The sequence below is a fragment of the Cupressus sempervirens genome, chromosome 8 (assembly GCF_028749045.1).
Source record: "Cupressus sempervirens isolate cs-2001-9-10 chromosome 8, ASM2874904v1, whole genome shotgun sequence".
NCBI classification, from domain to species: Eukaryota; Viridiplantae; Streptophyta; class Pinopsida; order Cupressales; family Cupressaceae; genus Cupressus; species Cupressus sempervirens.
The window spans coordinates 373,531,052-373,558,126 of NC_143125.1; the positions used below are offsets into that span (position 1 = coordinate 373,531,052).

Sequence of the window (27,075 nt, forward strand, 5' to 3'; positions counted from 1 at the left end):
ATTGTCAACCCCAAATTCATTCTGAATACCAGTCTCCTTCTTGATGAAGATATCCTCGTTGCCATCCAGATTATCCACAATATCAATAAGGTTAACTTTCCTAACATCTTTGTGACTAATAGATGGAATATAAATCTCCCAGCTTGGCAATGTCTCCTTAAGACCATTGGTCAAAAGAATGCCAAAGATTATAGATTCATCGTAAAACGTCTTTCTTTTGATCTCTAAGAGGCTAAGAGAAATGTTCAGAATGACTCATCCAATATTAACCTTGTCTCCTAGGTGATGTTTGCTAAGGATGCCCTGAGAAACCATCAACAAGTTAGAATCCATGGTGCTAAAATTAGATCTTGTGCTAACTGGATCCAGAATGGAGACTGTGGTTCCAAATTCTTTTTTAACCTTCTTAAGCAAAAGCAATCCAATAAGTCTATTGATAGACTCCTTATTGATAACCAAGATATCTCAGATATTGTTATCATTTGCCAAGCTTTTGTTGATTACTACACAAGTCTCTTCACCTCCGAGGACTCTAAGGAAGTTGTTGATCTTAGGAATAAATGTAGAACTCTTATCCCCAATAAGTTGGATAATGATGATATTAATATTTAATCCAAGGATATCTCTTTAGATGAGATTGAGAATGCTACAAGTCTTTCAGTAATGATAAGGCCCTTGGCCCTTATGGGCTCCCTGTTGAGTTTTATAAAGCCAATATCAGTTGGATTTTCAAGGATTTACTTAACATTTATATGGAAGCCATAGCTAATGGTTCCCTTGGCCCTAAGATTAATAGTGGCATCATTAAACTTCTTCCCAAAGATGGAGACAAAGCTCTCATTAAGAATTGGAGGCCTATCACTCTCCTCAATGTTTCCTATAAAATTTTGGCTAAGGTCCTGGCCCTCAGACTTGTTCATATCCTTCCTAAATTTGTTTGTCCTACCCAAACTGGTTTTATCAAAGGTAGATATATTTTGGAAAATTTAGTCACTAGCTAGGAAGCCATGGATTGGGCTAAATTCTCTCATCAAAACACTACGATGTTACTCCTGGACTTCGAGAAAGCCTATGATCAGGTTGAGTGGAATTTTATCATTATGATGAATGAAGCCTTTAGCTTCTTGGCCTTCTTCTGTAACTCAGTTTGGGTTCTGCCTATTGATGCCAATGCCCTAGGGGAGGTTAATGGTTCCTTCTCCAATCCCTTGCCCCTTGGTTGGTCTATCAAACAAGGATGTCCTCTCGCCCTTGCGTTGTTTTCCATAGCTTCCAAAGCCCTTCACTATATCCTCATGGATAGTACGCTTTTCCCTAATGTTAGAGGCCTTTATCTTCCTAACAATGATGAGCTTATTAACTGTCAGTTTGCTAATGACACTACCCTATTTTTTGAACTCTCCAACAACAACCTTGATACCTTGCAAACCGAGCTTAATCTGTTCTACTCTATTTTTGGTGCTCGTATCTCCCAATCCAAATCTATTTGCCTTGGGTGGGAAGAGCAACCTCTGAACTGGTTCTGTCAGTATAATTTCCAATGGGGTGAGCCTGATAAGAATGTTAGGTACTTAGGTATCCCCTTCTTTGTTGAGCCTTCCCTCAAAGACATGTGGTCCTAGATTAAGGAAAAAATTGATAAAAAGCTGAATAAGTGGCATAAAAAATCTCTATCTCTTGCTGGCAAAATTTAGGTCTGTCAAAAAATGTTGTCTTCTTACAACATTTACTACTCCTCTGCTTGGATGTTTAGCAATTATCAAATTTTGGAAATTCAAAAGGCCATTAGGACCTTCCTTTGGTTTGATGGTAAAGGCAATAGAAAAATGCATGTGGTCAAATGGGATTGGTGCCATACTAAAAAACTCCTGGGGGGGGGGAGGCTAGGGCTTAAAGACCTTAAAACTTAGGGTATTGCTTTATCCACCGAATAGATTTTTCATGCTATGGATGAGAATGATCCATGGAAAGTGTGTGTTAGGCATAATATTGAAAGAGGCTTTCCTAAAAAAGCTAGATCTTGGAAAAACCTCCCATTTTGTGACTTAATTGTTGGCAACTTCCCTATCACTGTCCAAAGCTCTGCTATTTTTAGATCCATCTGGAAAGCTTCGAACCATGTCAAGATATTTATCACCAATAAGGAATTCCATGATTCCAAGCATTTGTATGGTGAAAGGTCCATTTGGTGGAACTTGCACCTGACTGGTAAATCCCTAGCCCTCTCCCAAGGATGTTCTGCTAGGTTCTGGGCTAAATTGGGGATCTCCCAACTTATTGATCTTTTTGAAAATAGTAAACTCATCAATTGGAATGAGCTCAAGAACAGATTCAATATTCCAGAGTCCCAAAAGAAGACTTACAATATGATTGTTAAGGCTACTAAGGACTTGCCTGCTGATTGTCATGTAGACTCTCACAGATACTTGAGGTGTGAATGGTCGGATGGGGTCATCATGGCTAATCTCAAAGCCAAGAATATCTATAAAATCATTGATCATTATGAGAATATTATTAATCATATCAATTCTATTTTGTACACTTCTCTTGATGCTATGTCTTGGAAACAATATTTTGATACTCTCTGGAAAGGGCCTGTTGAACCTAAAATTAGATGTTTTAAGTGGTTGATTTTGCTTGACAGACTCCCTATTAGAAAAGATGGTAGTACTATTGATATTTGCAACCTCTGCAGGCTTCTTGAAACTGATAGACATATCCTCTTTGATTGCATATTTGCTAAAGAAATCTGGAACATGTTTGGTATTTGTTATTCTTTAAATGTGAGTATTCTGGAAATTGTCACTGGTCATATTGATGGGCTTAAAAAGGATGCTAATCTATTTTGGAATATGTTGTCTTCTAACATCCTTTGGCATATTTGGAAATGCAGGAATGAGGAAAGGTATCAAAGTAACCCTAGAGCTCTTACTGAGTTTTTTCAAAAACTGACATTCTTCAAAATCTTTCTATAGGTCCACACTATAATGATGATGGAGAAAGACAAGTTGAAGAGGTTCTTGAAGGATGGACACAACACTTTCTTTGTTTACAAGCTAAAGCATGGTCACGCATGGAGGAGGACCTTCGATGACCTTCAAATGTTTGAATAAACTTGCAAAAGGCTAGAAAAAGAAATCAGGAAGAACATTAACTCCACGAAAGATGAGCTCTTCATGCTTACACAAATCCAGGAACGAAAGAACATAGTTTCAATGGAGGGTCCTCTTGGTTGGACTGCTTGGGTTGATACCCATTATGATGTCTTACATTAAGCTTCTTCCTTAGCTTCTTCTTTCCTGTTTACTATGTATACTTGATATTTTGAGTTTGTGGTGAGGCCGGACCCCTTCTTTTGATACTCTCAGCGGTTTCTGATGTTTCTTTTTTGACCTGCCGATATATAATATAAAAAGAGTAATCATTTTCGAGACACCTATTTTCATTTAATTTCAAGATTATGAGAACGATTACTCTTAATGTAATATATATAAATATATATAATCTAGTTCATAATACACCAACAAATTACCAATCTTACTTAAAACCCAAATCTAGACATATATCCTAAAATTATTATCGCGAGGGACTTGACTAAGCTTCTCTTGATCTTGGCCCATAGAAATTCTACTTAGATCTTTAATTTATTTTCACCTAGAAACTCAGATTGTATACATTGTACGCAATTTAAAGCAGCTTTTGCGAGATTGGTTTCTCTTTCCTATATTTGGGCAGAGTTGAGGATGACGGAGGAGAGATCGCCAGCGGCGGCACCCGCCCTTTCATCTGCATCTCTCCGATGGCGTCTCCTCCGTCAATCTCTTCTTCCTCGATTAAAACCAGGTTTTTAGCAACATATTACAGTCCATTTTTTTTCTTTTGAATTTTTAACGAATCCAAATGTTTGCGTTCCATTAATAAAGATCCAAACTGCTCTTGTACCACTGGAATATCATCTGAATGTCAAATTAGTTTGAAAATGATTATTGACATTGCTGTAAATGAAGAACAAGAAGATTTTTAAAATGCTTCATTATGAATTATAAATAATGTTACTCGTCTTTAGGATAGGATTTCACCTTGTAGTCTTCTCTAACGAATAATGGATTCATAGGTTTCTTCTGAGAAGGAACAAGTCCAGGATTTTGAGACACGCTTAAGACGCGCTGATAATCGTATATCTTCAGTCTTAGGTCAACTAACCTTGGCTGGGGTAAACCATTAGTTATTTACTATCAGTGTTACGACTCTAATTAGCTCAACCCATAATAGATGTTTCCTCAGAATGTTTTAACACAGCAGTATAGGATCAATGACAGCCAATGCAGTATATCTTAATAGGATTGAAATTGTTAAAATGCAAAGTACTATTTGTGAAGATGTAAAGACCACATTTCTATTAAACATGTCACATCAGCAAAATCCATAAAATGCAGAAAGGTTGCATATAAGACAAAGTCAATATGCAATTCTGACTAGTCAACAAGAATTTATTGATTCTAGAATTTGGAAAATAAGAATAAATATTTAATACAAAATATCATAGCATAACATTATCAAATGATGCCAACCTACTCATCGAGCATATCTAAATACAACATGATACATGAGACATTAGATGTCGTCGGACATCCGTCCATCAGTAAGTCCTTGTCCCATGAGCTCTCAAACATCTTTCCATCTTCTACTCGAGATAGGAGTGTGGCCTATGTGGTGCTTTTCCACCCAACCGTAAATTGGTTAGCTCCCTGGGGCTCTTCCTGACATGAAGAGCTCCTTGACCCTGCCCAAAAAGCCTAGCAACCTGGAACAAGTAGATCAGATGAATCTGGTGAGCTGTGAAACTAACTACAATAGTACATATACCTAACATGTAGAACTTAATCATGAATGTGGCGGGGAGATGAGACAAGTAACCAAACATATACAATAAACATATGCAGAAGTAACTCTGACCGAAGCATTTTGAAATCAGATGTAATTGACAGATAGAAAGAAATTAAAACATTTCCATTTCTACCTTTCCTTGGAAATCCACATTCAACACCCCTCCCATATCATTGCAAGATCACACCCACAAGTAAGGGAAAATATCTTTTCCAAAACTTTATTCTAAAAGCATACTCATGACACATCGACAATCTGAACTGTACAACAAAAGCTCTTTACCCAACATCAAGAATAAGTATGGAAAAACAATACATAATAAACAATAAGAAAACATATTTAGTAACCTGGTATATATAGCCAGTCTCTGATTATTTTCTAATGCTACTGTCAGTTTTAGCTATGCTAAATGAATCAACATAAATCCTATTCGAGGATCAACATAAATCAGACAACAACATCATTCAAACTTTGACATAAGCTCTCCTAAATTTCCCTACTCTGATGCCATCTCTTAAAAAACAAACACATTAACCAAAATATTATCATAATTTAACTAAAAGAAAAGGAAAGTCAGATTCTCTAAAGATTGTTTAATCTATGTTGGATGTGGAACAAACAGGATACACACTAGATGGATGACAACAGGGTTACAAAACCATCCCTTGGCAATAATGTGAGGACCTTGTAGGCTGATATTGGTGTTTAGAGGACCTCCTTGTGGAGTTATAAGGCTCCCCAGTGGCCAATAGTATTTTTGGCTCCGTTTTGAGGGACTTACTATTTATGGTAAGTCATCAAATGGTTTTGATGAGCTCAGATGAGTTAGAGGAGTTGAATGATGCTCTCGATTTTTTTTTTTGGCTTCTAGTTTTCACTCTAAGAATCTTGGAGGGATCATCTATTTTTAGTAAGTCACACGTCAAGTTCATTCATTGACTTTCTTCATCAGGACTGGTCATGTGCTGCCAGATTTTGATTCTGATGCTTCTCTATTCATTTTTGCAAGGCAAGTGAGTTATGATTATTATTTAATTAAATATGCTAAGGTTTCTTTTGTTGGTATTGTATATTGGCCACCTTACTGTCATAGCTTGTTGGAACCGGGTTGAAAAGTTTTAAATCTTGGGCAAAAGAAACAATGATCTTGTGTGTTAGAATATCATGATATTGTTGAAAATGTCATTTTTGGAGGCAAAGAGAGTTAATAATTTGTATTATTCGAATATGTGCCTGAGCATAAAACAAAGGGGATTTAAGTGAAAAGTATATATGTGAAGACTCTAGGCATTGAGTGTGAAGAAGAAGCCTTTGCATTAAAATGTTGTAAATATAGTGTTTTGCAAGGATGGAATCATTTCTTTGTCATTTGCATTTTATGATTTTTGAGAGCTCTTGAGGGTTTCAGCGTTAGCTGTTTGAGAGGATTGCTTCTTCCATCTGTTTTGCACTTTGAGCTATTGAAAGATATAGTGAATTGTGCTTTGAATTCAGAAGATTATTTCTGCAATATCAGTTAATCAATTTGGTGCTGAGTTATACCAAATTGTGCATATTATTTCCTGTTGTTCGACCCTGGTTTGAACACCATTGTCTTGCCTTCATTTCTGCCCAAATTTACTGTTACTTTGAAGGTGAGGGTTAGCTGGAAATTGGCATTTAAAATCTGCATTTATATATCTACCTTCGGCGGCCAGATTGGCGAAGTTATTGTGGGTTTTTAAGGAGCAGCATTTACATTTATAGAGCCGGGTTTGGGTTTTGCAAAGACCAGTGTTGCATCTGCTAGCAATGTCTATATTATTGGCTGCCTGTTCTTGAGTTGGCATGGGGATGGTGCAGAATGGTGAATGGAATTCAGGATTTGGCCCGAACTATTAAAAAAACCAAAAAAGCAAAAAATTTCAAAAACATAAACATTCTCCAGCATTGCTACAGTGTGAGTCAGCAGGGTTCTTTACAGTGGTATTAGAGCTTGCATGATAAGTGTTTGACAAAATGTCAAACCACTAGAATTGAAGTTAGAACCGATTGAGGTTCTTTACATATCACCCTTGTATATTTATTGTCCATTGCTATATACTGGTAATATCTGCATCTGTCAGCACAACACTTAGACATTTCTTTGATTGCTCTGCACCTTCTGATAGAGTCTTCAATCAAATTGTATCAACCATTCCAAGTAAGAATCATGCTAGGATGTGGAGGGCCAATGGTGTAATGTAATTGCACCCAGCAACTATAATTGCTGCAATACCCATGGATCTTCAATGTGATGACTTCCAGGTGAATAACACCAAACTCCAGAATTAACATTCAGATGTGGGCTTCAGGAAAGGGTCAACCAAATAGTTCAGGCCCAAATACCACTCATGGAAAAAATATTTCAATATACTTTGCCAATAATATTTGTCTATAATATATCTTGGCGGAAATACAATATTTCTTTGTGACTATAGTCTGACAATTATTAGTCATTTGATTATGCTATGCATTTATCAAACATTAGCTCTTTATTAGCCCTGATGAAATATTTATTGGGAATTTCATTCACGACAAACATATAAAGTAGTGGAAATTATATGAACTGTCCCAATGAAAATTGGGGACGCTATGCATTTATCAAACATTAGCTCTTTATTAGCCCTGATGAAATATTTATTGAGAATTTCATTCATGACAAACAAATGAAGTAGTGGAAATTATATGAACTGTCCCAACTAAAATTGGGGATCCACGAGCCATTTCCACTAATGCCCAAACCATAAAATAAATCACCACTACATATTTTATTACCGTACCCAAGTAATGTTTTTATGTTGTCGGAATAATATCTTTGATTTATGAAATCAAATAAATACCTTCGTTCCTCAATATTGAGTTGTAGTGTATTTTCTTCTCAAAAACAACCACAATTTCTGAGTAGCATATCATTCCTTCTCAGACAATTACAAATTACCTCAGAACTGCAAATACTTTATAATTTCTGAAACAGATTATAAATTTGTCACCAATGTGAACTCCATCGTGAATCCACCCCCAAGAACTAGGCTTTCGTCCATCTGTTCAATCAACTTCTGACGGTTTTCTTCTCCAGAAATCCTTCTAATGCATATGCACCAGATAAAATTATCAAATTAACATAACATCTGAACATCCCAAGATGATTTGCAAACCCACTTTTATAAACAACCTGGTGAACCTTTTAGAATTTCTCGCATGGAGTTGCTTCTCAAACAAGTAGGGGAATTTTATTAAATAAAGTGACTTTATAATATACTTTTATTTTAGTCAGTTTTAATTAAATTAATTAATTGAAGTCAACCTTTTATTCTTTAACATATATGGACAATTTTACACCAAAAATAATTGGACAACCTTTTTTCTAGTATATGGAGTAAGAATGAGAGTTGAGGAAAGTTGATTGGAAAGTGTAGGTTGGTGGCAAGTTTACTGTTTAAAACTATCATGGAACCACTTTGGTGAAATTTGCTGATAGTGAATGCAAACAAAGTTTTATCAATGCCAAAATAGCAGATTAACTCACCTGATTAGTATTCATGCTGTGCAAGGTGGATAATGATAGAAAACAGAGTAGGATTTGATGGTTGTACCTTTCAAGGATCTAATACAATGAGAATATTCAAATGAAAATGAATCGAGTGGTATACTGTCTAGATTATTTTAACGAGGGATGCGTTTCATTTACACTCATATTTCAATTGGTTTCAAATATTTCATCATTGTTTAAAAAATGACCGTTTTGTCAAATTGTTGGCATGAAATTGAAAATTAAAAAATAATCACCCAAAAAGAAGTTGGAGAGATGAACATGTGTTTTAGCTGAATCTGTCATCTGATATACTACCATTGTTATTTCCAATCCAAATTGTTGATTTATTAGTTCTCCACTAGTTGGTCTTTCACATTAAAATCAGATTTTCATTTTTTCTGAATTGCCCAAGCCCCCCCCCTACCACAAACATACACTTTGTGTGTGTGTTATACATAGCACAAACCACTAGAAATAAAATCAGATCCCCACCCCACGGTATAATTATTTTATTTTTTGGAATGTTTAAATCAACAAAGTATTGTGTAATGTCCCCATTTTTAGCAGGGTCTTGCAGTTGGCTAGGTTAGTTCACCATTGAGACCCTTGTGAGCCGACAGTGGGATTTGAGGGTCTCAGTTGTGTGGTTATAGGCTTTTCAGTAGCTTGTGGCATGTTTTGGCTTTGTTTGAGGGACTTAGTATTTATAGTAAGTCAATCTGTTGGTTTCAATGAGCTTAATTGAGTTAGAGGAGTTGGGTGATGCTCTCAGTTTTTATTTCGAGCTTTCGGTTTGAGCTCCAAGAATTTTGGAGGGAGCGTCTATTTATAGTAAGTCACCCCGTCAGGTTCATTCATCATCTTTCATCATCAGGGCCACTTTTGTGTTGTCAAATTTTAATTCTAATGCTTCTTTAGCTTTTTTCGCAAGACAGGTGAATTATTATTATTATTCATCTAAATATGTTGAGGTTGCTATTTTTGTTGGTGTTGTTTGTTGATCACCTCAGTATCATAGCTCGTTGGAACCGGGACGAATTAAGTCGTGGGAACAAGAAACAGTGGCCTTGCGTGTCAAAATATTAAGTTATGGTGGAAAAGGTCATTTTTGGAGTCAAAAGAAATTAATAAATTATATTAATGACACTATTATATTTTAATGTTGTGAACATAAAACTGCTTAAGTGGAGTTCTTTTGGTAAACTGGTGCCATTTGGAGATTATAAATATGAGGACATTTGATGAGGAAAGCATCCAATTGTTTGATAACCTTATTTTGCTTTGTCGTCTTTGTGACGTTTTGGAATTTTGATTTTTTTGTGCCCTTGCTGAAGTATAAGGGTTTGGGATCTACAACTGAAGTATCGTAGATCCAATTCTAAGAATTATTCCAAGATTTCTTAGCAAATTGTGCAGAGGTAACGATTTGTCATTACTGTATTAACTATTGCTGAGCAGAATTTAATTTTTTCTTGTTGCTGGAGGTTGGTCTCGAATTTGTGGAGGGATTCGCTGGAATTGTTATATCAAATTGTTTTCTGGTTAATTTGGAGTTGGCGGAGTGCCGTTTATATTTGTTGTTGGGCATTATTTTCTATATGCATTTTGGGAGCAACATATCTGTAGTTGCATTTATTCGTTGGAGAATTCTTTCGCTGTTGTTAGTCTTCATTTTAGAGGGTTTTCAAGGCACGTCTACATGTGAGTTCATGGATTGTAACTTCTAATTTTTTTGGGTATTGTTGATTTAGATAATAGGGGATATTTTATTAACTGGGTTGTTGATATTTTCTGAAAATATTCAGTATCTAAATTGATATTTAAATCTGAAATTTCAGCTGTATATTCCCAATGTAATTTCCAAATATTTGAGGTCAAATTATTATTGCAATATCTTTTGTCTTGCTACTACATTGTTGTATCAAAAATTGCAAAACATCAAAAACAAAGAAATAAATTCTTCATCACAAATTGTTTGAGAGCTAGCAGGGTTCATTACAGTGGTATCAGAGCTTGCTTGCAAAGTGTTTGACGAAATGTCAAACAATTGAGTTATAAAAGAATTTGGTGTTTTTTGAAGTTTTAACTGGTTGGGGTTATTACATATTGAATCTACACAAACCCCAAAACATCTCTGTAAACCCAAAAAATCAAAAAGTGCAACTTACAACCAAGAACCCACTAATCTAAAACTCAGTTGTGAACTTTTAGCTCAATTGTGGTTCTTGCATGCAGCCACACAGCCAACTAGGATGGTTTTCATCCCTGAAGCTTGATCTACTTAGGTAAATAGAAACAAGAGGTAACTCGAGCAACAATTAAAATTCCACATAAACCCTTATTCTGTAGACCTAACCTCCTTTCTTAACCTTTACAAGTAGCTATTTTTGGGAAGATAACATTTGTGGCTTTTGTTACATTTTGGTTCTTTGCTTTTTTTGAAAATGCACTGTGTTTTTTACCTTTGAAAAATTAGTTTTTCTTAATAAGATAATATGAAGTGTTTTTATGATCACTTTTCAACACCTTGAGCTTAGCAACGCTCTATTGACACAAACTCCTTTAAAAAAATTAAATATATGTTGTCAACTAAAATATTGATCAAAGGCACCTTTTTTCACAACTTAAATTATTTATTCAGATTATTTTTCCTTTATCGGCACTGAAAATACACCATGGGAAAAACTTAGGAAAATAGGTTAAGGATTACCAAAAGCTCATGCTCGAGAAATTCTTAAACAGTGACCAACTTTTTGAATATTTAATGGTGCCCAATATACGAGCATTCCAAAAAGACAGTATTAATCAAAGTTGAAGATTAATTGACCAGTAATACACTTGCTAGATAATTATTCAAAATTTGTGCTGTAATTTCTAATGACTCCCACAGGTCATTTATAGGTTTTTCATGGATCATCGTCCTTGCAAACTGATTGGAAATCATATAGTCAAGGGCATTTTCATACCCAAAATTGCATGAGATTTGGCCAAATTTCAAATGACCACAGCTTTGTTATATGTTTCCCTGTAAGCATTAAATGTTATCTACAAAGATAGTAATGATGCTTAATACGAAGTACATTTGGTCCCCGTCAAAATTACTGCTCAGTGCACAGTATAGGTTATTCTGGTAGAAGATCTCTCTGAGTATTAGTCAATGTTGAAAATTAACTGATGTGCAATGCATGTATTAGCTAAAAAGCCCTATATTGTACTGTGATTACCATGGCCCTTGCTGTATTCATCTTAGGTTACTTGTCCATGAAACTCAAGTTCTAAGTTGTAGTAGCACTCTGACTTACAAGCGGTTTTCTTAAATTTACAGCCTTCGTATCTCAAGAGCAAACAAAACAAATTTCAAGGAAGCCAGCAGGTGGATTTGGTTTAATTGCAAACTGCATGGTTAAACTTAACCAGGAAGACTATATGGGAACTACTGTGGACCCACTATCATCAACTGGGACAAAAGATGTACTGATTGAATACACCTTACCATCACAAAGAGCTGTTAGTATTATGTTGCTGTGAGTGTCTATGAACCTTTTAAATTACATGAGGCATAATCATGTCTAATTACATATGGAATCCTTATATATCACTTTCTATAGATTTGTTCATGGCATCATGCATTGCACGTATGACTAAGTTTTGAGTAATCATGTCTCAAAGTCCATAAATATCTTGTTTAATCATGGTTGATAATTTGCATGTGGAGTCCATGAAGTCTTTTAGTGTCATTTGGTCATTCACATAAATTTGTTTGCATAAATTTCTTCATTGGATATTCTTAAACTATTGATATTCCTGGCACTGTCAAAAGGTGTTGCTCATGGCAGTTGATTTCTAGCTGCCAAAGATAAAACATCTAGATATCAATGATAAGCCATCTTCTTATAATATTTCTTTTCCAGTTCAGCTGTAATCTTTTCGTGCAATAATTAAGTGAGCAAATCTTTTAGCCAAACTGCAATACCTAGCTTTGAATGCTAAATCTCTTCCCTAGTTCTGGTATTTTTTTCTCGTCAGTGATAACATTTAATTGTACTAAATAACTGAGCAAAGCTTTTGCCAATCCTAAAAAATACTAAATTATGCTTCCATTCTAGTTTCTGAATTGTTGGATTAGTTGAAAGATACCCTTCAGAGCCTTCAAGGATCAACTGAATGTTCTTTCTCAGCAAGAAGAAATTTTTGAACTTAGATGCTAGAAAACACTCTTAATATAATGGTCCTGTTGTTCACCATAACTTTTTTTGAGTTTGGACTGTGGAGTGTTTGTAAGACCGATTGATACTTTGGTGAATTGGAAGCTTATATTCATGGGTACTTTAATAAAAGGGTAGATGACCATTCTGAAGGGAAATGAGAGCACCCCAGAAAGTTATCCAAGATCAGTATGCACATCCTATATTCAATAAATTCTTGAATAGCTTCTAATAAGAAAATATAAGTGCATACTACTATGCCATAAAAACGGAAACAAACATAGTTGGTTTCTCACAATTGAAACCTTAAAGGAAAGTGATTGCAGTTTATTGCTCTAAATAAATTTCAGCAACATTACGACATACACATTATTATTCTACAATCATAAAAGTAAGAATAAGACAGAATATAGAACATAGATATATGTGGGGAAAACCTTTTCAGGTAAAAACCCCACCCTCCAAACCATCAAGCTAATGTATTATTCAGCAACAAGTTACAATACATTTTCAGCCTTTACATGGAGATTTACATCTTGCTCTATTGTAGAGAAAATCCGGTAGCATAACCCTGTGCAAATAACTTGTCATCTCTCCCATAGTTCTCTACAACAATGCCTTGTACTTATAGAGTTTTCGTACAAGAGAAAATTGTTTCTAAAGCGTCTACATTCAATGCATCTACAAATTATTTTAGAAACTTCATGCACAACCCTTGCATAAAAACAAAGCACAAGAGAATAAATCACTAAAAAACATAAGCTTTATGTTTTTCTACAAGTCTTTTCTTATGGAAGAATCAAACTTCATTTAGCAACTTTCCAAGAAAGCACAAATAAAACGATAAATCGTGGTAAGGCTGAGTCACCTTATCCCAACACATTCTTGAACATAAATGAAGCTTATTATTATGGTATCCAGTGCTGTATCCCTTCAATTTTCTTTTGTTTGTACTAAAGTCCTTGTAATTCGATTTAACAAGTTTTCTTGTTGGTTTGACATAAAAGTTATTGAATGTTGATGTTCCTTTGTCAATTTCACATGTTTCAGTGAAAAACATTGCCCTAAGAAGGTAATGGTTGTTTTGTTATGTCAATGGACAAGTCTGGAGTTGAGATATCAAGATTTGGAGTGGAAGAATTGTCATATGAGCAAAAAATTGCTTAGGTACCAAGTGGCAAGATGACTCCTAGAGCGCACTTTGTGAGGTGTGGAAACTTGATTAAGTATAAAGCAAAGTAGCAAAATGAATCTTGGGATGCACTTTATTGGGTACAAAATTGATTCAGTAGCAAAATTTGGTAATATCCCCAAAAATGTGAGCTTTAAGCGAGTTTACCAAGGTTGAGTGCCCTTAGGAGCATGCTTTGGATGTTTCTACCAAAATGAAAGCAAAAAATAATTTCTCACTACCAGTGGTTCAACCCCAAAAGCATGTAGTTTTCTACTTGGACTCAAAAATTAAATAGGGAAAGGTTTTTGAGTTCTTTTGCTCGGCTAACCATTCTTAGAAGAACACTTTTCAAAAAAACGAGTTAGTATAAAATTTGTTTATAACTTGAAAGAGTGATTTAAGTGGTTTTGCTAGGATTATTATTCTAAAAGTGTGTTGCTTGGGACTATTTTCTGAAAAAGGGCTCTTTTAAGTAAAAAATTTGTTTAGTGGGTTAAAAGTGCTGGCCTTGGGACTACTTGCAAAACAATTGCTCCTTTGAGTGGAAAAAGTGAAATAGCAAGAAAAAAGTATGCTTTTAAGTTTTGGTTACTTAGTGAAAAATGGCTCAACAAGTAAATAAGCATGCTTTTGTTCATAGATGAAATAGTCGTTGAGTAGTGAAAAACTTGTGAGTTTATTAGGCTCACAAATATTTATGCCATTAACTCACTACAAAAACTAGCTGAGTTTTTGCAAGTTTTTGCCAAAAACTTGGCAATAGAAGAATATAATGCTTGTATAAAAAATAAACTCATTGTAATTTCATTTTGACTGATTCATTTTGTTCCTCCAGTGAAAAAGCATCCTCTTAACCTTCAACAAGGTCATTGCAATGATTTTGTGCCAAGGGGTAAACTTTCCTAGTTCATTCAATTGTAAGTGCAATTAGAGCTTGTCTAAGGCCATCTACAAGAAGAAGAGGCGTAAGTTAGCTCAGAATAGTCTCAATCATCTTGTCTTTGTGCAATATAATATTCAATTGCACACACAAAAGGTAGAGGAAATATCAAGTGGTCCAACTAATTTGGATGATATAGGTCCCTATAGTGCTTGGATAATGCATGAGTAGTCTCCTTGTTTGTGAAGGATGACATCTATGATTTGGAGAGGCAGGCTATGGAGGGTGGATTTGGATTCACATTTGATGACATTAGTGAGGATGCGGAGGTTGAGTATGACAAGGAGTCATTGTCAATGCTAACAACATCTGCTTCTAGGATGGAGGTCGACCCACAACTTGTCATAGCGAGGAGGTGCAACGGCATCGGATTCTTAGAACTAGACCCTCTAGTTCTACCTCTCCCCTAGTTTATTCTAGAGCTGGGAAGAGAAAGATGTAAAATGCCTTGGTGTTGTATTTGCTTTTAGTTTTACAAAAACAATTTGCTACTTTAATTTTTCTTTAAACTATTAGGCTACCAACCATCAACATTGAACATCAGAATGCTATTTTGTACCCAATTTGTATCAAAATCAATTGAATATATCCAGACTTGTTTCTTTTATGTACTCATTTATTGACTCGTTGGATGCATCTCCAAATTGAATTTCACAAAAAATGCATTTCTAATTGATGTTAAGCAAATTTATAATCTGAGTTCTTGCCGAGTTCTCATTGAGATTCTTTTTTCCAGCCCTGGTGAGTCTTTCAACTATGCTTTTGGTCACTTAAATGAAAATTTGAAGGCCTAGAAGAAGTCAACTTCAAAATAAAACAAAATGTGTTCCTTTAAGTTAAAAATATGGCAATATGGCTTGGCAGGTCAAAAATGCGCTTTTGGTCAAAGTGGATAAGTTATTGATTTGGGTATGCAATATGACAAATTTATTTCTTAGGTTTGGGTTTGTGTAACATACTAATCTATATATATATATATAAAATACTTATAATTGCCATAGTTTGGTCCAATTTGAGTTGGATTTAGGATTTGGCTCAGTGTGGCAAAGATTCTTAGTGGAAGTTTTATTTTCTTAAGAATTATAGTGAATGATTCCTTGGGCTGGTGGACAAAGAATAGAAGGTGGAGAAGAAAACTCAACAAACAAGATCTAACCTTACCTTGGCAAAGTCCCCTACCCATTTCTCAAATGTATGTGGGAAATGTGAATAAGATTGCGTCATTACCTTTCTAGCCAAGAGATGGCATGGGATATTTTCACATGAGAATGACATGAATAATAGGGCCTCAATTCAAGATGTTCAATATCGAAAGTTAGGGCTTGTTTCTTTAGTTTATGGAGTGAGACATCTCTCTTTCTTGTTTCTGTTCAACTGAAATTTTTCATTATGTACGTAACATGCCAAGAGATGGAGAGGAATTGATGGATAAACCTGCGCAAAATGTTCATAATAATTTTTTTGATATGAGAAACCTAGTTTTTTTTCGAAATTTGGGTTAAATTTGTCTGTACAGAAATCTGTAAAATATTAATTTATTATAAGATGTTTCCATGAGTAAATATTATTATTTTTCACATAATATTATAATATAGTATTTATGGTAATATAGTAAATATATTGAAATTTAACTCAAAGAATGGCGTTGATGGGGCTTTACGAAGTGTTTGCTTATTTTTTAAGCGTTGAAGGGGTTGTATCTGCTACTGCTTGAGGAAAGAGGGGTTGGTGTGTGCAGGGATTGGGTGAACGGCGATGTCCCTGTGTCTGGGCAACAATGATTGGAGGAGATTATTTATTATGCTCAATTACCTTTAGTTTGATCGATAACATTTGGAGGAATTTTTATCTGCATAACATGTTTGGTTGGTGGCATTTGAGGAGACTATGCAATGAACTTAATATTTTAAAATAACAAGTGCTCTCAAATTCTCTCACATTTATGCAATGAACTTTATATTTCAAAAGAACCTGGAATTGCAAGACTGACGTTGGAATTCAAGTTGCAGCAGAGGTATATGAGAATCTACGCTAACCTTTATAGCAGATCACTTGATGTAGAAACACAACAGTATGTAAATGCTGCTAGAAATAACTAAAATGCAGCCTCAACAAAGAGCCACACCTCCGAATACTAATGATTACAGATGTAGGAAATGTGAATGCCACTTCATTAGTTTTGATCACAGCTATTATAGATCCTTCCCAATGGCATCAATGTTATTGTCCTTGCAGAGAATGTAGATGCCAAACTTAATTTTATTCCTTACTCCATGTCGCAACAGTATAAGATAATTGAATCACAGCAAATTACCTCCAAATTCAAATGGAAAATGCAGACCAGCAGATGCACAATTCATTGGCAATTGAACCAATTCAAAGTGCAACTCATAAATGAGAAATCTCTAATTTTTTCAAACCCCACGTTGAAACCCTTCAACATTTCAATTTCCTGAAAACATAAGCATATAATGAATGATCAATCCTTCCCATTGTGCTTTTATAACATTTGAAAATCACCATTACACGAAATGCCATGTAGCTTCTTACGTACTTCTTTCACTTAAAATCTCTGCTTTATACTTAGGCACGTATTTGAATAGCATAATTTAATAACTCCCTAAAAATGACCTTTTCAACAATATTATGATACTTGGACACACAAGGTCATTGTTTCCTATGCCCAAGATTTAAAACTTTTCAACTTGGTTCCAACAAGCTATGACACTAAGGTGGCCAATATACAATACCAGAAAATACAAACATCAACGTATTTAATTAAATTAAAATTGAAAACTTAAGTGATGAAACTCCATTACATGTTATTTTTGAAGAAAAAGTAAATGTAAATGCATCTAGAGAGCTTGAACTTGGCTTAGACATGTAAAAGCATGCAAATGCATTGCACATTTAAAACATGCATTGACATCTTGAGAGTGCGATTTTGGCCTAAGGGAAAATACATGACATGCAATCACCTCTCAAGATCCCAATTTTGCACTACATGCTTGTTTGTTGACTTTTTATCAAAAAACTTGCATTTGCATCTCTAGAGTGCAATTTTGGCTTGGTGCACATGCAAATGCCTTTGGAGACCCTAATTTTGCTTGCAATATGACTTACATGCATCCATATTGCATATTGAAAACATGTATTTGCATGTGGAGACCCCAATTTTGGCCTTCAACTCCAAAAACGCCCAAATGCATGTGTTTTCCTCACATAATTAAATGCACTCAGAGAGTGTGATTTACCTCTTGCACCAAAAAATTTGACATGCGATTGCATCTCAAGACCCTAATTTTGCCCTTCAAGTGAAAGCGATTGGGTTTATTGCATTTTTAAAACATGCACATGCATCTTGACAACCCGTTTTACTCTAAAGGAAAAAATGTGGCATGTAAAAGGCTTCCAAGCCACCAATTTTTCTTTCAAAAAGCCAAACGCTGCATGCATTTTCCCTTTGAGAACCCGATTTTGGCTTAAATGCACTTGAATTGCCCATTTAAAACATGTGTTTGGGCATTACAAACCCGATTTTGGACATTCTGAGGCAAAGCACACATACAATAGGTCTTCTAACCTCGATTTTGCATAAAATGTTGGAAGGAAAGGAAATTTTTGAAGCTTTTGCAGCCAATACATGCACATGTAATGCAAGTTGGAGAACCCGATTTTGCCTTGAAGAAACTTTTTCAAATATGAAAATCACTTGGAGAAATGCAAGCTGCACTTTAGAAGACATTTGCAATATCTTGCACGTGCATTTGCATCTACAAACCATGATTTGAAGTGAAGGTTTGAATCTTTCGAAGGCATTTGGTCATTATATGCAAACACACTTGCTAAACCCGATTTTGGAGGAACAAGTTCATTCCAACTTTTTCTTCTTCCAAATTTTGCTCTTTGCTCTCCAAATAAGTGTGAGAATCTGGTTTTGCTTGCATTTCTTTCTTGTTTTGCTAATATGTTGTGTTCTTTGGCTCTTTATCATCCAATTGTTCAAATGCAGCCCTAGTTTTTTGCATTAAGTCATTAAATAAGCTAAAAATCTTTCTCTTTGTTGCAAATGCAAAGTTTTTCCATCTCAAAAACGAAATTGCATACAAAGAGAAGCTTTGGAGTTGTCAAAGTTGAGTCAAAAGTAAGAGGTGTGTCTTTCCTTTATCATGTAGTTTTTGTATATATTTGTTGCTTGTTTTGGTTTGTTTTTGGAGAAAAGTAGAATATTTTCACTCAAGAATGCAAGTGCATTTCCATGTCAATCCATTCTCCAAACACATTCCAACTCCATCTTCCTACGTATGAAATTGCATCTTCCAAACCCAATTGCATATTTACCTCAAGTAAAAATGATGAATTTTTACCACATGTAATTACCTCTCATAAATAAAGTCACATTTTTAAATACCAAAATGATCATTTTACACACATCTATTTGCTTTCAACTTGCATTCTTGGTCTCCCAAAGCAAAAGCCCTATTTTTCTCACACGTAATCCACCATCTAAACCTCAATTTGGGTCATTTTTGCCTAGAGTACAAGCTGTTCCATTCATTTCCAGCCTTCCAAAACGTTCAATAAGTATCTAATTCATACTTCAAACGCCCATCCCCCATGGATCCATCATTGTAACTCAAATCCCAAAGTTTTCATTGATCCAATCTCATTGGAAGAAGTTTTGATCTTCATGCTGCGATGCACTCTTCAAGATATGTCAGAATTTCCTCAAAGAGTAGAGACATCCTGCCAAGAAGATATGCTTCTAATCAAAAGAAGCGACATTCATTTGGTCTCCACTTTCCTAATGGCTTCCCTAGAGCTTGAGTTCGCATCGAAGTGCACCAAAGCACTTTGATTTAAAAAAAAAGAGAGAAGAAGAGAGAGGAAGAGAGGGAATGTTGTTTCGGGTTTACATGCGAGCAACATCGAAAAGGCTCTCAAAGTGTTAGAAGTTCCAGAATGTGTAAATTTGACAAAGGAGAATTCACAACTTGATCACATTGAGTTTTCAAATGATAACTGACAATTCATCAAAGAGAATACAGTGATGTGGAATAGAGGGACTCCCGATCCTATGATCATCCACGATTGCATCATCAAGTACAAAGCCTTTAGATTTGCTGAGAATCCACAAGTTGATTGAACAGTTTCAACTTTTTCTTCAAGAGCTTTTTCAGCTTTGTAGATTACAGAAGATAGATTACATGTAATGCAATTACATGTAACTCAATTACATGAAGCTTCAGTACATGTTATTCAATAAATCTTCTTCCCTAGTTTAACTAAGTCAAGATGGTTGAGCTGTTGTCACCTTTTTTTCACTCCTTTTTCCTATATTAGGAATGCCTCATTGTAAAAATCATCTTTTATTTTATACATGTCATGTCCTCTTTCTAAAGTGGACATCAGAGACGATAGAGTTGGCCTATCATTAGAGTCTCGTAGGCTGGCAGTGGTGTTTAGGGACTCAGTTAGGGTACATAGTGTTCGAATCTGGAGTTTCAGATAGTAGGAGAGTAGTTGAGAGCAGTTCCTTAATTGTAAGAGGAGTTTCCTACATTTTAGGAGGTGGAGATGGGTTACATTCTTGAGTCTCTACGAGATCATTCTATGGTTTCAGTTTTGGGAGATTCGGAGACATTCCTATTTTTTAGGAGTATCCCTATTTTTGTGGGATGAGACTCTCAGTTATTTCAGATTATCCGGCATCAGTCACAGGAGGTGACGAGATTAGTTTCACCTTGCATAGGTGTTTTGGGCTATCAATTCACTATTTGGGAAATACTTTAATATATTTAAATATTCTCCTAAGTTAGCATTTTAATAATTTAAATAAGGCTAAGTTATACCCATTTTGGAGTAATAAGGGGTTTTTTGGCCTCATCTGGATGAGTATTTCTTGGTGTAATAGCTCGTTGGAAAGGTCTTGAACTTTTCTAAATATTTCTCTTTTGACTCCGAGCATTTCGGTGAACGGATTTCTTTCTATTGGGAAAAAGGTCAATTTTTGGATACTTGACCACTTTAAAAATGACAAATATATTATTTTATAACCCAACGCCACATGGAGACATTTTTAGGGTTCGAGCTAAGTATGGTGGGTTATAAGGAGGTAAAGAGAAAGTTCTAATTCATTATTGACATATTACATCTTGGATTTGTGATTTGGGCTCTGATTGAGCTTTCAGCACTTGGGACGCCAACCCCACTTGCTTTGCCTGTTTGGGACGTAGCCCTCAAAACAGTGGTTTGGATTTGTTGCAGTTAGAGGCCTCTTGGAGATTGTGCATTGTTTCTTCTTGGGAACGCAGTATTGAATTAGAGTTTCTGTTGGATTTGGGCATTCTATCCACGTGTGGGCACTTTGTAGCTATACCGCAACACCTGACAACCATATTCTTTCCCACGTGCAGCATTGGAGAGCTGAGATCTGGCCGTATCTTCTTTCTGGGTTCATATTTCTTCTTCACGCCTTCAGGTTGGGTTTATACTTGGTTGTAATCATTTGGATATTACTGTAAATCTTCATCCGGTTACAAACTAGGTTTTATATTTAAAAATCTGCTTGAAGCGAAATTACTTTGGCTGTATTTGAAATATATTTTCAGAATTGGTTCAGATTATTGTACTTATGTTATTACTCATTGTAAAATCATAAAAAACATAAAACACTCAAACCCTTCTGCAACTTCTGTCTAGCTCTGCAAGAAAATATTATTAAACAGGGAAAACAAATTTAAAAATAATAAAATTACAGCAGATCGGCAGAAGAGATCCATCAGAGATCTTTTAGTGGTATCAGAGCCTAGAAACTGCCAGCTTGTTGGAAAAAAAATCAGTTCAGTTACAGGCCAATACCATGGCTAGAAATAAAAATGGGTGCTCTAAGGTTTCATCTTTCTTAACAAGCACAAGTAAGATGCCTCTTGCGAAGGCATTCAATGTTGCAGTTATGAGCAGCTATCATCAGTATTGTTCTCTTCCTAAGGAGATATGCTACCTCCTTTCCTTCACAGAATTTATGGGTGTACTTGAAGCAGATGATAACTGGGTATCTACAAGCTCCTTTTAGCAGCAAAAAGAGAAAGAAATATTAAATGATAATAAAGAAGCCATTGGTCACAAATTGGAAGAGATTACAATCAGGGGATAAACCATTAGAGATGTTGGAAATGTGACACCAAGGTGTGGAGCCTATTCTGAAATTTGCAACAGCAGTGACACAACTTCGTTACCTCAAGATGTGGCATCCTTTGGTCAAGAAGAGAACAATGATTTGTATTCTATATTTGAGGGTACACATGGTGCAAGCATGGGACGTGATAATGGGAATGGTACAAGTCATCATAAGCCTGATTTTGTGTACTTTGGGGTAGATGATATAAAACATTGTCAAAGGTTGAATAAATATTGGTTAGATAGAGCTATGCAAGCAAAGATACTTGCTGCCCAAGCAAGACAACGTCTCCAAAGAGTCAAAGAATGCCATAATCAGATAGATGATGCAAGGAAACAAAGGGAATCATCCATTAGATCTTTATGAGGCTAGCGTTGATTTGGATGGAACAAGAAGTAATACAGAGGGTTAGGATTATTTTGGTGAGTTTGCACAAGAGAGTAATCCGGACATAGGTATTTCAAAGGCATTGGGTGATGAGACTTCATGTCATGATGAGTCTGATTTCTTAGACCATACCCTAGAAATCAAAGTAGTGTGTACTCATAGTGACACTAAATCCCAAGATTGTGATTCGGTTATATGTGCAGACACATGGGGAGCTGATGAGAGTGAGCATAGTGTGGTGACAACAGTTTCATCATTGACAGAGGAGGTGGTCTCAGAGGTACAAAGTTGCAGTACTATAAATGAGGATACATGCATTAGTGAATGCATACTAGATACTCCTTACAGCGATGTACATGACTCCGACACAGTATCCTACCATAGCACAGATTCAAAGGTAGTACGCATGCCTGAGAACTATCATTTTTAGACTCCTCATCGCTTGATTCGACAACTCAGGGTTGATGACAGGAGGGTAGACAGTGGTTGAGCACTTTGATGTCACTTGACAGATATTATCTACACTCAGTTGGAGTGCTCTTATGACTGATGAGCAGGATAGTGGAGGATTTTCCATTTCAGATTTCCATACTCTTCATAAGGCTATGGGGATATTGAAGCAGGACTTATACTATCCGTGTTGCGATAGTGTGCTCCCATCTTCAGAGGATAGAGTTATTGACTGTAGGCACTTGACTCAGCAGTTTGGGAGGATTGGTTGGTGGGATCAGCAAATGATCTAGCATTATGTCAAGCAGCTTCTGACATGGGCTATCACATCTATATCACAGAGACTTCATCCGGGATCATGGTTACAGGATGATGTGGGTATTAGCAGACATGATGCTTTGGACGATTATTACTTTTGTGGTGGTATCACAGTGGTTGCGGAGAGAGATGGCATGATAGAGGTTTCCATTTATCCCTATTTATACCTGATGGATGGGTGCTGGTTCAGATGCTGTTGGAATCCGGGTGTTGTTTTGTTTGACGCCTTGTCTCACAGGGATTCCAGTATGTTACCACCTTGGTTGTGGGAACACTCTCATCCAGTGTGGGATCTTGGTATTATCCTATGCAGTGCATTTGATTGGACAATCCTTGATGTGTTGTTTCATTTCACACACCCAAGAGAGTATATTAGAGTGGTGCAACAGGGGTTTGTTCATTGCTTGTGGACAAGCAATCTCTGGAAAGGAAGCATTGTCATGTCCCCTTTCTAGAGTGGACATCAGAGATAATAGAGTTGGCCTATCATTAGAGTCTCGTAGGTTGGTAGTGGTGTTTAGGGACTCGGTCAGGGTACACAGCGTTCGGATCTAGAGTTTCAGACAGTAGGAGAGCAGTTGAGAGTAGTTCCTTAATTGTAGGAGGAGTTTCATACATTTTAGGAGGTGGAGATGGGTTACATTCTTGAGTCTCTACGAGATCATTCTATGGTTTCAGTTTTGGGAGATTCAGAGACATTCCTATTTTTTAGGAGTATCCCTATTTTTGTGGGATGAGATTGTCAGTTATTTCAGATTATCTGGCATCAGTCATAGGAGGTGACGAGATCAGTTTCACCTTGTAGAGGTGTTTTGGGCTATCAATTCACTATTTGGAAAAATTTTAATATATTTAAATATTCTCCTAAGTTAGCATTTTAATAATTTAAATAAGGCTAAGTTATAGCCATTTTGGAGTAATAAGGGGTTTTTTGGCCTCATTGGATGAGTATCCCTTGGTGTAATAGCTCGTTGGAAAGGTCTTGAACTTTTCTAAATATTTCTCTTTTGACTCCGAGCATTTCGGTGAACGGATTTCTTTCTATTGGGAAAAAGGTCAATTTTTGGATACTTGACCACTTTAAAAATGAGAAATATATTATTTTATAACCCAACGCCACATGGAGACATTTTTAGGGTTCAAGCTAAGTATGGTGGGTTATAAGGAGGTAAAGAGAAAGTTCTAATTCATTATTGACATATTACATCTTGGATTTGTGATTTGGGCTCTGATTGAGCTTTCAGCACTTGGGACGCCAACCCCACTTGCTTTACCTATTTGGGATGTAGCCCCCAAAACAGTGGTTTGGATTTGTTGCAGTCAGAGGTGTCTTGGAGATTGTGTATTGTTTCTTCTTGGGAACGCAGTATTGAATCAGAGTTTCAGTTGGATTTGGGCATTCTATCCACGTATTGGCACTTTGCAGCTGTACAACAACACCTGGTAGCCATATTCTTTCCCACGTGCAGCATTGGAGAGCTGAAATCTGGCCGTATCTTCTTTCTGGGTTCATATTTCTTCTTCACGCCTTCAGGTTGGGTTTATCCTTGGTTGTAATCATCTGGATATTATTGTAAATCTTCATCCGGTTACAAACTAGGTTTTATATTTAAAAATCCGCTTGAACCGAAATTACCTTGGTTGTATTTGAAATATATTTTCAGAACTGGTTCAGGTTATTGTACTTTTGTTTTTACTCATTGCAAAATCATCAAAAACATAAAACACTCAAACCCTTCTGCAACTTCTGTCTAGCTCTGCAAGAAAATATTATTAAATAGGGAAAACAAATTTAAAAATAATAAAATTACAGCAAATCTACAGAAGAGATCCATCAGGGATCTTTCAATACAAGAAAGTGGATACAAAGAAGCAATTGGAGCCGAAACTTTGATTATGTAGTACCGTTGTGGAAGAAAAGTGAATACAAAGAAACAATTGGAGCCGAAGCTTTGATTGGGAGCAATTGTGATAGAGCAAATTAGAAGCTTTGACTGTGATTTGTGTCTACTATTTTTGATTTATGTTACTATTGTATGTTTATTAGAGCAAGTGATTAAAAGAAACGATTGGAGTCGAAGCTTTGACTGGGAGCAATTATGGTAATATAAAACTAGAAGCTTTGACTATAGGTTATATTACTATCTGATATTCATGAACTTTGTTAAATTTAAGTTACTTTTATGTCTTTGAGCTGAAATAACTTATAGAATTATAGCGTAAAAATATCTACTTCTAGAAGTCTTTGCGCCCCAATGGTAGTGATTTACTCTTTATAGTGTAGAAAAACTGGACTTAGATCCAAAGCCGGTACACTTTCAATCAGCTTTTGAGTTGGTGTTTGGTATCAATATCATTGTTTCCAATTCCTAGATAGAAGTGTAGTTTAGAGGTTCTTCATTGCCCATTACCCGCTTTGTAAGTAAGTGGATTCTTTGCTGAAACAAGAGGAAATAATATTAGTAATACTCTTCAAAATACCTCTAACTTTTGCTTACCTTGAGTTAATCCGATGAGCTATGAGAAGGGGGAGCCTTCCCTTCAAGGTAGGAAAGACTTTGTCTCATACGTTGTGATTGGTCAATTAATTTTGTGACTAAATTTGATCAAATTGTCAGTTGCAAAATATCCACCCAACAGGCTATTGAACAACATTGATAAAAAGGAAAGACTATATCAGATGACTTCATTAGGAAATAATTAGACTTTCATGTTAATCATGGAATAGAAATTATCTTATAGAAAATGATTAAGAGAAGAGATGGCTATGTTATGACAATATGATATAGATGGAAGTCTAATGCATAATGAAGCCTTGATCATACTATTGATGTTACACAGTAACTAACAAAAATCTCTTATGTATCAATCATGTAATGGCATCACCTTGAATATCTACCATAGAAAGGAAAGATAACAGAGGTAGCAATACACATAAATTATAATATGGGTACCACATAGAAGTATACGTATCATAATCAATAATTCATCCATTAATATTGCTGTGTAGTGAGATTAAAAATTGATGATTGTGAAAGAGTAATATATGTTATGAAGAGGCATATTGTTGGATGACTAGAAGTCGACAATCCATGGAGTCCATGTATATGATCATACCGATTAAAGCATCAACTAAACCAATCAACACTATGTACTGACTGAAGAGAGATTAAATAAGATAAGCATATCTAATATCCATTCTTCATTATCACTGTAATAATAAAACAAATAGAATATCAAGCACCATTATCAATGCCATATTATGTGAGGGAGTTTGAGTAAACAAATATTGATTAAGAGAGCTAGTAATTCCATTGGTCTATTATTCATATAGTGATTGTATTAAGAAAGCTTTTTTGATTACAAATAATTATAAGAAGTGTAATTAGACAATAACCATCAATCCTGAAGAGATATGATCAACAAAGGATATGACTATTTGCAAATCAATGGATGCAAATGCCCAAAGATTTATATTGTCTTTTTTAATTACTTGTATCCATATTGGGATCTGCTGAATGGAACATTTACCTTGGCATCAAACAAGTTGCATGGTTTGAACTTTGAAGGATAAATCAGAAATAGAACCACACACATTAAATATCTCTCAATTCATATCTGATAAAGCAGTGATTTGATAAGTCCAATTCCTAGATAGAAGTGTAGTTTAGAGGTTCTTCGTTGCCCATTATCCGCTCTGCAAGTGAGTGGATTCTCTGCTGAAACAAGAGGAAAGAATGTTAGCAATACCCTTCAAAATACCTCTAACTTCTGCTTACCTTGAGTTGATCCAAGGAGCAGTGGGAAGCGAGAGCCTTCCCTTCAAGGTAGGAAAGACTTTGTCTCATACGCTGTGGCTGGTCATCCTATTTTGTGACCGAATTTGATCAAATTGTTGGTTGCAAAATATCCACCCAACAGGCTGTTGAACAACATTGATAAAAAAGAAAGACTATATCAGATGACTTTATTAGGAAACAA

The 27,075-nt window shown here is 35.6% G+C and overlaps 1 protein-coding gene across 8 annotated transcripts in view; it reads left to right on the forward strand.

The window, feature by feature from the left end:
• The first annotated feature begins 3,574 nt into the window (after positions 1 to 3,574).
• The window catches only part of LOC149542864 (S-adenosyl-L-methionine-dependent methyltransferases superfamily protein), a 196,125-nt gene continuing 172,624 nt past the window's right edge, over positions 3,575 to 27,075 (forward strand). For 5 of the 8 annotated variants that reach the window (XR_016355540.1, XR_016355541.1, XM_089797780.1 and 2 more), the window contains exons 1-2: positions 3,606 to 3,843; positions 11,766 to 11,964. Coding sequence is in view for 6 of the 8 variants with exons in the window: in XM_089797780.1 (XP_089653906.1) it covers positions 3,744 to 3,843; positions 11,766 to 11,964 (299 nt within the window). In the remaining 2 variants the exon portion in view is untranslated. Of the gene's footprint in view, positions 3,844 to 11,765; positions 11,965 to 27,075 lie in introns of all 8 variants that reach the window. The other 3 variants (XM_089797777.1, XM_089797779.1, XM_089797778.1) reach the window with 3 other exon arrangements.